Here is a 13,872-nt window from a genome sequence, read left to right as displayed (position 1 = left end):
ATGGTCTTATGATACAGTTACACCTGTAGTTGTGTTTTTGCCGCTGTGCCCTGGCAGTGCTGTGCTGTGAGGCCTACACCTGGCTTCTGACTTCTGCTGCTCTCATTATGTAAAGACATAGCCCCCCAAAAATAAATTACAGTGCTCATAAATTTAAAAAAAAAAGTTTAACTAAATAGTATCTAAATGACAAGCACTAACCCCTTGTTATAAAAATAAAATGAAAATAAATATGAAATAATAATATAATAATCATAACTGAAATATAAGTTATAGCCTGATTCTGAGGATGGCAGGCATTCGATATGGCAGAGTTTGTTTTAAAGACAAATCCAAATATTTAAATTGGATTATTTGTGGGTTTTCACTGCATGGTGAATATGGCTCTATTGTTTTACCCACATCTCTCAGTGATGAGCTGTGTTTGGCTGCTTGGTTTAAGCTATCAACAGTAATTAGCACCCAGTATCCACGCTAGTTTCCCACACATACAAAGGGCCTGGGGATGCCTCAGTGAGGGGAGGGTGCATGATTACAGTAGTGAGAGAAGGGGAGGGAGGTCCGGGCTGGGACAGCCTGCTAGACCCGAGGTCAGGGTACCATACAATTGTACCATTTAAGCATTTTTGAAAGAAACACGAGAAATGTTATTTGTTGTGTCATCGTTTTTTTTGTTTTTATTGAATTGCTACACAACAAAACCCAGTGCTGCAGTGTCTCATTCATGCCAATGTGTTACCTTGTATTAACCATAGGATATCTCACATGTGACAGGAATTTGAGTAAAGGAATGTGCCTGATTGGCCCACTGATAGGAGTTGTTGCTTTATGCTCATCCACTGTGCAGGTGCAGTGAGGGTGACCCTGAGAGACACCAGTCTGGAGGTGAATCACGGAGACTCGGTGACCCTGAGAGACACCAGTCTGGAGGTGGTTCACGGAGACTCGGTGACCCTGAGAGACACCAGTCTGGAGGTGATTCACGGAGACTCGGTGACCCTGAGAGACACCAGTCTGGAGGTGATTCACGGAGACTCGGTGACCCTGAGAGACACCAGTCTGGAGGTGGTTCACGGAGACTCGGTGACCCTGAGAGACACCAGTCTGGAGGTGATTCACGGAGACTCGGTGACCCTGAGAGACACCAGTCTGGAGGTGGTTCACGGAGACTCGGTGACCCTGAGAGACACCAGTCTGGAGGTGATTCACGGAGACTCGGTGACCCTGAGAGACACCAGTCTGGAGGTGATTCACGGAGACTCGGTGACCCTGAGAGACACCAGTCTGGAGGTGGTTCACGGAGACTCGGTGACCCTGAGAGACACCAGTCTGGAGGTGATTCACGGAGACTCGGTGACCCTGAGAGACACCAGTCTGGAGGTGGTTCACGGAGACTCGGTGACCCTGAGAGACACCAGTCTGGAGGTGGTTCACGGAGACTCGGTGACCCTGAGAGACACCAGTCTGGAGGTGATTCACGGAGACTCGGTGACCCTGAGAGACACCAGTCTGGAGGTGATTCACGGAGACTCGGTGACCCTGAGAGACACCAGTCTGGAGGTGGTTCACGGAGACTCGGTGACCCTGAGAGACACCAGTCTGGAGGTGGTTCACGGAGACTCGGTGACCCTGAGAGACACCAGTCTGGAGGTGATTCACGGAGACTCGGTGACCCTGAGAGACACCAGTCTGGAGGTGATTCACGGAGACTCGGTGACCCTGAGAGACACCAGTCTGGAGGTGGTTCACGGAGACTCGGTGACCCTGAGAGACACCAGTCTGGAGGTGATTCACGGAGACTCAGTGACCCTGAGAGACACCAGTCTGGAGGTGGTTCACGGAGACTCGGTGACCCTGCCCTGCTCCTTCTTCACCATGAGTCCCCTGTCCAGACTCAACATCATCTGGACCTTCGCACCCTTCTCTGACCCAGACTCCCCCACACAGGTCAGTTTGAATCCCCATCAGTAGCTATGCTAAAGGATCTGAATACTTATGTAAATGTTACGTTTCAGTTTTTTTTTTTTTTTTATAAATTTGCAACAACAATTTAATCAATTTTAGAATAAGGCTGTAATGTAACAAAATGTGGAAAAAGTCAAGGGGTCTGAATACTTTCCAAATGCACTGTATGCTGATAAAGTTATAATATGCTGCTTGACGTGTCAGAAAGGTGCTGCTATGTCTGTCCTACCTCTCAGGTGATAGTGTTTGACCACGGCCAGGTGATTGAGAACCCCTCCCTGAGAGGCAGGGTGGGTTTCCCAGGCATCCCCTGGAGTGCTGACATCATCCTCAACAACACACGCATATCAGACGCTGGCACCTATCGCTGCATGGTGAGCAACCCACCAGAGACTGGAGACCCTGGTATAGGGGAACTGGCCCTCAACATCCTGGATAGGTGGTTCACATACTAATAACTATACCTGTGTCGTATTGCTCCCTGAATGTACTTCTCAACTATAACAATATCTCATTCTCTATCTGATATGTTTAACAGTCGTTAAGTCAGCCTGTGTTCAATGCCTCAAAGTTCTGAGTTACACTATATGCAGTTGGTGAAAGTAAGTTATTATGCTTGGTTCTTTCAGCACCCCCCTCGCTGCCCCTGTGCCTGTGGGATGGGGTCACTGATATTGGGGGGAGTGTAGCCCTCTACTGCATGGTGGCAGAGGGGGTCCCCACCCCCGAGATGCGGTGGGATAAATTGGAACCAGAGGAAATCTCACTACCCATCAACATGGACGGTAAGAGCTGCAATGGTTAAATGTGGTTATACGCACTTCCTTAAAAAACGTAAGTGCTGGGCTAATGAAATATCCTTGATAAGAACAGAAAGGCCAGCACACTGGATATGCTCCTAATTACCACCTTTATTGACAAGGTTTCGAAACCACAAGGATCTTCTTCAGGTCTGGATCGAATCGTTGTCAATAAAAGGTGGAAATTGGGAGCATATTCAGTGTGTGGGCCTTCCTGTTCTTGTAGAGCCCCAGAGACATCAACAACATGCTGCAGGTGCAGTACAGCCTGTCTAATGGGAACCTCATTCCCAGGCTCAACTGCTACTGCATAGAGAGAGACGGCTGGTGGACAAGTTAGTCCAAGTGTAATTTTAGCTACAGCACAGCAATCAGAAACATACAGTTTGTGTCACTCACACTATTGTGATGTCACGTGTTTAATTCTATTTTAGGAATCAAAACAGTATTGTACGGTCGTAAATGCAAACCGATGTTTGTATCCTGTAACCTCTGTTGTTCTCTATGACAGGGGACCTATGAGGCTCTGTCCAGATAGTCAACATCTCTTCCTGGAACTCTGGTCTGTACCGCTGCTCTGTCACCAACCTCCTGGGCACCTAGAACTGTTAAGTCAACCTGTCCATATACAGCTGAGTCCCTGCATGGACCACATGCTCTTCAGTTCTCCTTCACTCTTATCTACCAACTACTTATCGAATCATACACATTCATAAGGGTATTGCTATGTTCATTAAACCCGTCAGAGCTACTCTAACTACTGCGTTGGGTGTGCTGTGTGTTTGGAGTCTGAGTACCGCTCACTCACTGTGCTCTCGCTGCAGCTCCAGACAGTTCCCCCGGGATTCTCCGGGGGGTGTTGTTGACCCTGTCCATGGTCCTGGTGCTGCTGGCCCTGCTGGACCTGCTGCTGGGGCTCCACCGCTCTGGCCAGGAGAGGAAGTGGCGCGAGGGGAAAGAAGAGTGTTATAACGAGATAAGGTACTCTTATCAAACGCTCCTTTGTTTGATCCCTCAATCTAAGGAAGATAAACATTGACATTGTACAAAAACTAATTGAACTGAACATTTGTTTTATAAAGTATTAAGAATGAACAAGCATTCCATTGGTTACCTGCAGGTAGACATTGGCTCCCACTTCACTCCATTTTTTTGCGGCAGGCAATATCATAGAAGCTATTGAAATAGTTCCCGCATAGAATACCTGATAACTGTACAATTTGTTTAATACATCCTTTTGAAATAAATGTTCAATGTCTGACTGGAATCAAATGTGTTTGGGTTTCCGTTCAAGACCGGTTCTATGCTAAGTTCGGAATGAATATTCAAACTATGATAACATTGCCTGACAAAGGCTCAGAAAGGTAAATGAAAGCACTCACAGCATTTAATTTGCAAACGATTACACAAAAAGCTTTAATTTAAATAGGGGGGGAAAATCACATTTTAAAAAAACTGTACAGAACTTTGAATGCCGACTGATAGTTTAAATAAAACATCCCTCCAAATGACTAAAATAATAACAGTAAAAAAACATGTGGGATGGTGTATTAGTATACAACATTTGTGCAAAATAAGTATTAATGGATTCTTCCCAAACTGCATGATTCAATGTGAAGAGTACCCTTCCCCTCAGGAGCCAGATCTCTCTTCTGAGGGGTAAACATAAGAGAGAACCTCCCCTAAGACTCAACATAGTGCCTTCCATGAAAAATAACCAGAAATCCACTAATAATAAAATATATTTATATATTTTTTTAAATATATATTTATATACAAAACATGCTGTACATAAATGGCAGAGATTAAGAAATCCCTTTTAGTATTGACACCCAGGTCTGTCCAGTAACTTGTGCTTTCCTTTCTCCCAGTAAGAAAAGTACTCCCTGTTGCTTTGGATATTACACTGAGAAAAGAGAAACAGAAAAGGGCCCTGATCAGAATGGCGCTGCTAGGGAGGACACATGTTAACATCTGGAAGGTGCCAGCTCCTCCTCAACAATATCCATGACAACCATGGAGTTAGATCCAATGATCTGACAAACAAAGAGACTAGATCTCCATTAGCACAGTGCTTGTTCCAAGTCCTCAAGATGTTTCAAGATGTAACCAAACCATCCTAAGCCTGAATGGTTTTAGGAAAATTAAGAGCGCTTTAGCTCAAGCAGAATTAAAGAAGATTGCACCTACAGTAAGCCACTTCAAACCCACTGCTGTTTCTGTGGTGGGGGAATCACCTTAACTGCAGAGGAGGCTGGTGGGAGGAGCTATAGGAGGACAGGCTCATTGTAATGGCTGGAATGGAATAAATGGAACGGTATCAAACCCATGGAATCCACGTTTGACTCCGTCCATCATTCCAGCAATTACAACGAGCCAGTCCTCCTATAGCTCCTCCCACCAGCCTCCACTGCTTGACTGGTACTTTGAGTAGTGACCCATGAGTTCAACCATGAGGCTCAGACTTCCAATATCCAGACTAAAGTAACTTTGCTACTGCATAATTACCCATAGTCTAATTTTTCTAGATACCATCTAACCTAGCGCTTGAGAACGCTCCCCTTTTGTGTCTGTCCCCTTATAGACACAGTAAGATTAGCAAATGGCAGAGAATTTCCATTATTTCCCAATGGGAGACCCTGAGAACACCTGTCATTCACCCTGTAAGGACAGATTTCTAGGGAAAGTTTAGTAGGACAGTTCAGTCTTTTAACTAAAAGGTGAGAAGTAAGATGGTTAGGGGCGAAAGTGAGCATACATGGCAGTCATCTAGGACCAGATTTACACCATTGCACAAGGTTATTCCAGATAGTTCTACCATTGATATAGAAGACTTGTCACAACTGGCCAGGGGACAGACACGTTGATTACTGTAGTGCTGTAAGACCCTATAGCTCTCGGGACAGAACAGAGTTGGACAGCCAGCTTGTCTGATATGTGCTCTGGATAGAGTCCAATCTCCACATTTCTATATCACATCAGCATGTCAAATAGACAAACCCTTTTAACAGTCTTCCAGACGTTATCAAGAAATCTAAATAAATATGCCATATTTGTTTTCAGTATTTATTTAACTTGGTTTCCAACTAAAACGCTGGAGGTAAGTGTAGCACAAACAGCAACTGTAGGTATAGTAGTAGTAGCAGGAGGTGCTGCAGTTGAGTAGTAAGAGGAGCTGTACAGGAGCTGCCTGGAGCCAAGGAAAGCAGAAGGGCCTCTTGCTGGTGGCTATTCCACACACAGAGCTGTCTGAGCCCCTCCCACTGCATAGAGTCCACAGCTGATTGGATCAGGTCAGGGAGGGAGTGGTTAGCCACTGAGGAGGTTGTGACTCTTCAAGTAAAGTAAAAAGACATTCCACTCACCCCAACAATAGGACACAAAAACCATAAAGGCTTTAGAAAGAACATTCCCAGTTTAGAATTCTGTGGTCTGAACAATGTCCCTGCCTAGTGAGCATCTCCTCTCCTCTTTCCTTCTCTCTGTCCTGGTCCATCAGCTCTGTCCAGAGTCACCACATCTCCCTAGACCTCCCCAAATTCAGAACTTGCATCCAGGCCTGACTGGGAAAAAGCACCAAATGTTGGGAAAGGTGGGGGTAGGCGGGAGTCTTATCCCTGAAACAAGCTCTTTGACAGAACACTTGAGATTGTTGATGCGGTCAAGAGCCTCTAATAAATATCCAAATGAGCATGAGGATGTTTTTACGTGGAGGGGTGTGGATTAGTTTTGGAATGTGTGTGGTATGCTAGGGAGGTGGGTAGTTGATATTGACTGGCATATGGCAGGGGTAGGCAACTAGATTCAGCCATGGGCTGATTGTCGGAGAGAATGGTTCAGGGGTGGCGGAAAATAATTATAATAATCTGTACACTGCAAATTGACCAAAACTAAGCCCAAAAAGAGATTGTATTTGAAAATAATAATTTCATAACTTTCATTCAAAATTACATTCAGACACGATAACGTCTCTTGGGAAGAGATTATTATTATTTTTTGCTGAATTCCTGGTGATTTTACAGTCTTTTGACCAAAAACGATATATATATATATATATTTTTTTTTTTATCATTCCGCCTGTATCCGACCCCTGTCATATGGTATAGATGTTCAAGTCATTTGATGTGACCCTTGCAGTTTCAGAGTGGATATCCCCACAGTGAACGTGCAGCAGGTTGGAGCAGCAGGTTGGAGCAGCAGGTTGGAGCAGCAGGTTGGAGCAGCAGGTTGGAGCAGCAGGGATGGGCAGTGGGTGTAAAGAACAAGGCATGTTATGTTAGTAAATCTGGCTTCACCTGTACATACAGCAACAAGGATATTGGAGTTCCCTTTTCTGAGTCATTATGCTGTTGCTGGTGGGTCTCAGGTGAAGGAGAGGACAAATGAACTAAACTAACTAATAAAAAACAACTAAACATTACATAAGGAAAAACCTCCCTTACAATTGCACTGGCTTTTTGGCCTGCTAGGGTTACCATTGTTACAGAAACTCATGAGGGCCTATCAATTAGAGCTCCTGTTTCAAGTCCTAGGAGGGGAGATGGTGGGATGGGTTAGGGATGCGGGCTGGGTGCGTACACTTTGTTTTGACATACATCCTTGTGGTGGTTCACTGAGGAGAAGAGGAACGTATTTAGACCTCAAGATCCATCCAGCATTGCAAAGGCTTGAAAAAATGTCACTAAACAAAAAACATGTTGAGATGTTGTGATTTGCCATCAGAGATGTAACAGACCTCAGAGTCCAGTCTCATTGAGAGAGAGAGAGAGAGAAGAGCATTCGAATGACTCTGGGAAGCTGGAATCGGTCCGGTCTGAGCCGGTCAGGCCCACTCTAGAACTGGCCACGGTGGAGCTGTGCTTTGGCTTCAGGGGTTCTCATGGGTTCTCCAGGGTAGACTCAGCCCAGGTGCTCAAGTAAAGGCAGCTCGGTGGACTCCTCCCTGGGGGCAGGGCTGGGGGGCGTGGTCTCAGTGGACTGGGTGACCCCCAGGGGGTCCTGTGTTGGGCTGGCCCTAGGTGGCAGTGCAGGAGGAGTAGACTGAAACACAGATGTAAATATCCTCAACTAATGAAACCTCTTGAGTTTCCATCGCAACATAGGACCATCATTAAGTTAATCTCAAAGCCATAACATCCTGGTGTAAGAGGGCATGTATTGTAGCTACATTATTCTCCTGGTGTTCAAAAAGACTGTTGTCACGCTGTTGACAGCATGCTGCACCTTCCAACACAGACTATATGTTCTACCTTCCAACACACACTATATACTGAGTGTACAAAACATTAAGGACACCTTCCTAAGGTGTTGAAAACATTTCCCAGGGATGCTGGCCAATGTTGACTCCAATGCTTCCCACAGTTGTGTCAAGTTGGCTGGATGTCCTTTGGGTGGTGGACCATTCTTGATACACATGGGAAAGTGTTGAGCGTGAAAAACCCAGCAGCGTTGCAGTTCTTGACACAAACCGGTGCGCTTGGCACCTACTACCATACCCCTTTCAAAGGCACTTAAATATTTTGTAATCCATGTCTTAAATTGTCTCAAGGCTTAGAAATCCTTCTTTATCCTGTCTCCTCCCCTTCATCTACACTGATTGAAGTGGATTTAACAAGTGACATCAATTAGGGTCATAGCTTTCACCTGGATTCAACTGGTCATGTTTTGTACACTCAGTGTCTGTTCTACCTTCACACAACATGTTACGTTGTTTCACCATCCTCACCTGTGTCCGTATGAACTGAGAAGCTCCACCGTCGCTCTCAGTTGCGGTTGGCCCGTTGAAGCCCTTCCTGCCTGACAGGCTCCACTTCCCGTAGAGGCCCTCGTAGGGCAGCCCGCTGCCCTGCCCCAGGCCATGTCCCAGTCCTGCCCGCCCGGACCCTCTGTGCCCTCCGTCCAGGAAGCTGCCTGGGCTGGGCAGGGGAGGCATGACCACAGAGCTGCTGAAGGACAGCTGGGAGCTGGACAGGTGCTGTCCCAGGAGACCCTGGATGGACGAGGTCCGGTGGAGGGAGGTGACTAGCCCAGCGTCCATCCTGCCCTCTGACTGGCTGAGCAGAGCCAAGGGGAGGGGCTGAGGGTGGTGGGGCCATGTGGGGGTCGGGCCCACAGGGTTGTCAGTTCCTACGGAGACAAGGAGAGTTATTTAATTCACTTCATTACAAAATATAATCATTATACAAACATTGCTGTGTTATCAGCATACTGACAGTATTGATGTTATAATAGCTAGCTGCAGCTGAACAGCAGACATCATTAGAGGTTGTAGTTGAGCGGTAGGGTCCTGGGCTCACCCATGGGGGGGTGGATGGAGGTGAAGTGGGGCTGTGGAAGGGGCAGGCTGGAGGCCGGGGTGCTCTGGGTGGTGTGAGCGGATGGGTTGTTGGAGATGGAGGTGGAACCGCCGCCGCAGTCAGAGTCCTCGATGTTACCCCCACTGTTACACCCAGCTCCACAACCCTTCTGTAACCTGCAGGAGAGACACAGGTATTTGAACAGTCTTATCACACACGGTGAGTGTGTGGCTGCGCATGTACGGTGCATTCAGAATGTATTCAGATCCCTTGACTTTTTCCACATTTTGTTACGTTACAGCCTTATTCTAAAATGGATTAAATAGTTGTTTTTTTCCTCATCAATCTACACACAATACCCCATAATGACAAAGCAAAAACAGGTTTTTTAAATGTTGCAAATATATATATATATACACATACACAACTTAAATATTACATTTACATACGTTTTCAGACCCTTTACTCAGTACTTTGTTGAACCCCTTTGGCAGCGATTACATCCTTGAGTCTTCTTGGGTATGACGCTACAAGCTTGGCACACCTGTATTTGGAGACATTCTCCCATTCTTCTCTGCAGATACTCTCAAACTCTGTCAGGTTGGATGGGGAGTGTCACTGCACAGCTATTTTCAGGTCTCTCCAGAGATGTTCGATTAGGTTCAAGTCCGGGCTCTGGCTGGGCCACTCAAGGACATTCAGAGACTTGTCCCGAAGCCACTCCTGTGTCATCTTGGCTGTGTGCTTAGGGTCTTTGTCCTGTTGGAAGGTGAACCTTCACCCCAGTCTGAGGCCCTGAGCAGGTTTTCATCAAGGATCTCTCTGTACTTTGCTCCGTTCATCTTTCTCTCAATCCTGACTAGCCTCCCAGTCCCTGCCGCTGAAAAACATACCCACAGCATGATGCTGCCACCACCATGCTCTGTCAGAGTGACCATCGGGTTCTTGGTCACCTCATTGACCAAGGCCCTTCTCCCTCGATTGCTAAGTTTGGCCAGTCGGCCAGCTCTAGGAAGAGTCTTGATGGTTCCAAACTTCTTCCATTTAAGAATGATGGCGACCCACTGTGTTCTTGGGGACCTTCAATGCTGCAGAAATGTTTTGGTACCCTTCCCCAGATCTGTGCCTCGTCACAATCCTGTCTCGGAGCTTTACGGACAATTCCTTCGACCTCATGGCTTGATTTTTACTCTGAGATGCACTGTCAACTGTGGGACCTTATATAGACAGGTGTATGCCTTTCCAAATCATGCCCAATCAATTGAATTTACCACAGGTGGACTCCAATCAAGTTGTAGAAACATCTCAAGGATGATAAATGGAAACAGGATGCACCTGAGCTCAATTTCTAGACTCATAGCAAAGGGTCTGAATACTTATGTAAATCATGTATTTTAGTTTTTTATTTGTAATACATTTGCAGACATTTCTAAAAACCTGTTTTCGTTTTGTCATTATGGGGTATTGTGTGTAGATTGATGAGGGGGAAATGTATTTAATCCATTTTAGAATAAGGCTGTAACGTAACAAAATTTGGAAAAAGTCAAGGGGTCTGAATACTTTCCTAATGCACTGTATGTGTGTGAGTGAGTGAGTGAGAGAGAGAGCAGTGCATGGCGTATGTGCAGTTTGCAGGAATACCTGACTGTGTGTGTGTATATGTGTGTGTGTGTGTGTGTGTGTGTGTGTGTGTGTGTGTGTGTGTGTGTGTGTGTGTGTGTGTGTGTGTATGTGTATATGTGTGTGTGTGTATACAGTGGGGGAAAAAAGTATTTAGTCAGCCACCAATTGTGAAAGTTCTCCCACTTAAAAAGATGAGAGAGGCCTGTAATTTTCATCGTAGGTACACGTCAACTATGACAGACAAATTGAGAAAATAAAATCCAGAAAATCACATTGTAGGATTTTTAATGAATTTATTTGCAAATTATGGTGGAAAATAAGTATTTGGTCACCTACAAACAAGCAAGATTTCTGGCTCTCACAGACCTGTAACTTCTTCTTTAAGAGGCTCCTCTGTCCTCCACTCGTTACCTGTATTAATGGCACCTGTTTGAACTTGTTATCAGTATAAAAGACACCTGTCCACAACCTCAAACAATCACACTCCAAACTCCACTATGGCCAAGACCAAAGAGCTGTCAAAGGACACCAGAAACAAAATTGTAGACCTGCACCAGGCTGGGAAGACTGAATCTGCAATAGGTAAGCAGCTTGGTTTGAAGAAATCAACTGTGGAAGCAATTATTAGGAAATGGAAGACATACAAGACCACTGATAATCTCCCTCGATCTGGGGCTCCACGCAAGATCTCACCCCGTGGGGTCAAAATGATCACAAGAACGGTGAGCAAAAATCCCAGAACCACACGGGGGACCTAGTGAATGACCTGCAGAGAGCTGGGACCAAAGTAACAAAGCCTACCATCAGTAACACACTACGCCGCCAGGGACTCAAATCCTGCAGTGCCAGACGTGTCCCCCTGCTTAAGCCAGTACATGTCCAGGCCCGTCTGAAGTTTGCTAGAGTGCATTTGGATGATCCAGAAGAGGATTGGGAGAATGTCATATTGTCAGATGAAACCAAAATAGAACTTTTTGGTAAAAACTCAACTCGTCGTATTTGGAGGACAAAGAATGCTGAGTTGCATCCAAAGAACACCATACCTACTGTGAAGCATGGGGGTGGAAACATCATGCTTTGGGGCTGTTTTTCTGCAAAGGGACCAGGACGACTGATCCGTGTAAAGGAAAGAATGAATGGGGCCATGCATCATGAGATTTTGAGTGAAAACCTCCTTCCATCAGCAAGGGCATTGAAGATGAAACGTGGCTGGGTCTTTCAGCATGACAGTGATCCCAAACACACCGCCCGGGCAACGAAGGAGTGGCTTCGTAAGAAGCATTTCAAGGTCCTGGAGTGGCCTAGCCAGTCTCCAGATCTCAACCCCATAGAAAATCTTTGGAGGGAGATGAAAGTCCGTGTTGCCCAGCGGCAGCCCCAAAACATCACTGCTCTAGAGGAGATCTGCATGGAGGAATGGGCCAAAATACCAGCAACAGTGTGTGAAAACCTTGTGAAGACTTACAGAAAACGTTTGACCTGTGTCATTGCCAACAAAGGGTATATAACAAAGTATTGAGAAACTTTTGTTATTGACCAAATACTTATTTTCCACCATAAATTGCAAATAAATTCATTAAAAATCCTACAATGTGATTTTCTGGAGAAAATAAAATCTCATTTTGTCTGTCATAGTTGACGTGTACCTATGAAGAAAATTACAGGCCTCTCATCTTTTTAAGTGGGAGAACTTGCACAATTGGTGGCTGACTAAATACTTTTTTCCCCCCACTGTATGTGTGTGTGTATATGTGTGTGTGTGTGTGTGTATATGTGTGTGTGTGTGTGTGTGTGTGTATGTGTGTGTGTGTGTGTGTGTGTCTATATGTGTGTGTGTTTGTCAGCCCTAGCATGACTACTGAAGGCTGTGTAGTGTAAGTGTACCCATCCCAGCTGCTGATGAGCCAGGTGTAGATGTTATGGGGGCTGACAGGCCCCCCCCAGACGGAGCGGAGCTGGGTGTGCCCCCCTGCGAAGGAGGTGGTGAGGGGGGACACGTAGATGGGGTAGCCGATGGGCTGGTCACATGACGAGTTGATCATGTTTCTCAGGGCCTGCTTGGCGTTCTGGATGCTGCCACGCTCAGGGTTCCGGTTCCGCAGGAACACCAGCTCCTGCTGCTGGCCTGCCCACAGGCCGCGCACACACTCCCTGTTCACCTGCAGGGGGCAGGACAGTGGGGGTCAGCAGGTGGAGGAGCACAATAAGTCACAAATATGCCAGTGACCTCTGCTACCACACGGCAAGCGGTACCGGAGCGCCAAGTCTAGGTATAAAAGGCTCCTTAACTGCTTCTACCCCAAAAACCTGAACAATTCATCAAATGACTATCAATCCATCCATATTATGACATAGTCATAATCCATCCGGACTATTTGCATTGACGACCATCTGGACTATTTGCATTTTTTTACAATGCTGTTACTCGCTGTTTATTATCTATGCATAGTCACTTCACATGGACGAATTACCTTGACTAACCTGTACCCACGCACATTGACTCGGTACCGGTACCCCCTGTATATAGCCTCGGTATTGTTATTTTATTGTGTTACTTTTTTTATTACTTTAGCTTATTTTGTAAATATTTTCTTAACTCTATTTTCTTAATACTGCATTGTTGGTTAAGGGCTTGTAAGTAAGCATTTCACGGTACGTGACAAATAAAATGTGATTTGATTTGACCCAGAACTGGTGACACACAACTAGAGATAGAAGCAGGGTTAACAAGAGAGCGCTTGAACATTCCTGACAAATATCTACTGATGTTATGACATTCAGTCTCAATGTGATCTATGATCATGCTACAGCAATGCCTCCATTGTCCCCCTGTTCATTTCAGTGCACATCACTAACAAGTTATGACTGTGTGAGTCTCTACAGAAGCTGCGGTTGACCTTGATGACCCTGAAGCTGAGGAACCTCTTGTTGAGCATGATGATCTTGTACTCGTCGCTGCCGTCGTCCATGACGTGGCGCAGGGCCAGCAGCGAGGGCATGTTGGCCAGGATGGCGCTGCGCCACACCGGGTCGCCCTCGTGGCTGATCACCATCTTCTCTTCGTTGGCCGTGATGGCGTCGTACAGAACCACCGGGTCCTCGTACTCGTCTGGAGACGTGAAGTGATCCTTTTAGGGAGGGGGCAGAGCGATGGGCTTAGTGTGGGTGATGTCATCATTAAGCTTCTT

The 13,872-nt window shown here is 46.0% G+C and overlaps 2 protein-coding genes across 2 annotated transcripts in view; one reads left to right on the top strand and one right to left on the bottom strand.

Moving 5' to 3' along the window:
* Positions 1–828: 828 nt before the first annotated feature.
* zgc:165604 (uncharacterized protein LOC792578 homolog) lies at positions 829–3,775 on the top strand. The gene is given in 6 exon segments (XM_045207944.1): positions 829–1,947; positions 2,202–2,398; positions 2,593–2,750; positions 3,277–3,396; positions 3,590–3,749; positions 3,751–3,775. Coding segments are annotated over 6 exon segments (1,779 nt in total).
* A 2,035-nt stretch (positions 3,776–5,810) lies between these two features.
* Positions 5,811–13,872, bottom strand: part of LOC121542095 (pecanex-like protein 3) — a 30,022-nt gene continuing 21,960 nt past the window's right edge. Inside the window, exons 30-34 of the mRNA XM_041851551.2 lie at positions 13,582–13,812; positions 12,569–12,843; positions 9,062–9,237; positions 8,491–8,891; positions 5,811–7,805 (exon numbers count right to left, since the gene is read on the bottom strand). Of these exons, the coding sequence (XP_041707485.2) occupies positions 7,665–7,805; positions 8,491–8,891; positions 9,062–9,237; positions 12,569–12,843; positions 13,582–13,812 (1,224 nt within the window). The 3' untranslated portion in view covers positions 5,811–7,664. The remainder of the gene's footprint in view (positions 7,806–8,490; positions 8,892–9,061; positions 9,238–12,568; positions 12,844–13,581; positions 13,813–13,872) is intronic.

This window comes from Coregonus clupeaformis, chromosome 27 (assembly GCF_020615455.1).
Source record: "Coregonus clupeaformis isolate EN_2021a chromosome 27, ASM2061545v1, whole genome shotgun sequence".
Taxonomy (NCBI): Eukaryota; Metazoa; Chordata; class Actinopteri; order Salmoniformes; family Salmonidae; genus Coregonus; species Coregonus clupeaformis.
The sequence above is the reverse complement of the archived record's forward strand: the minus strand, read 5'-3'. Positions and strand labels throughout refer to the sequence as shown.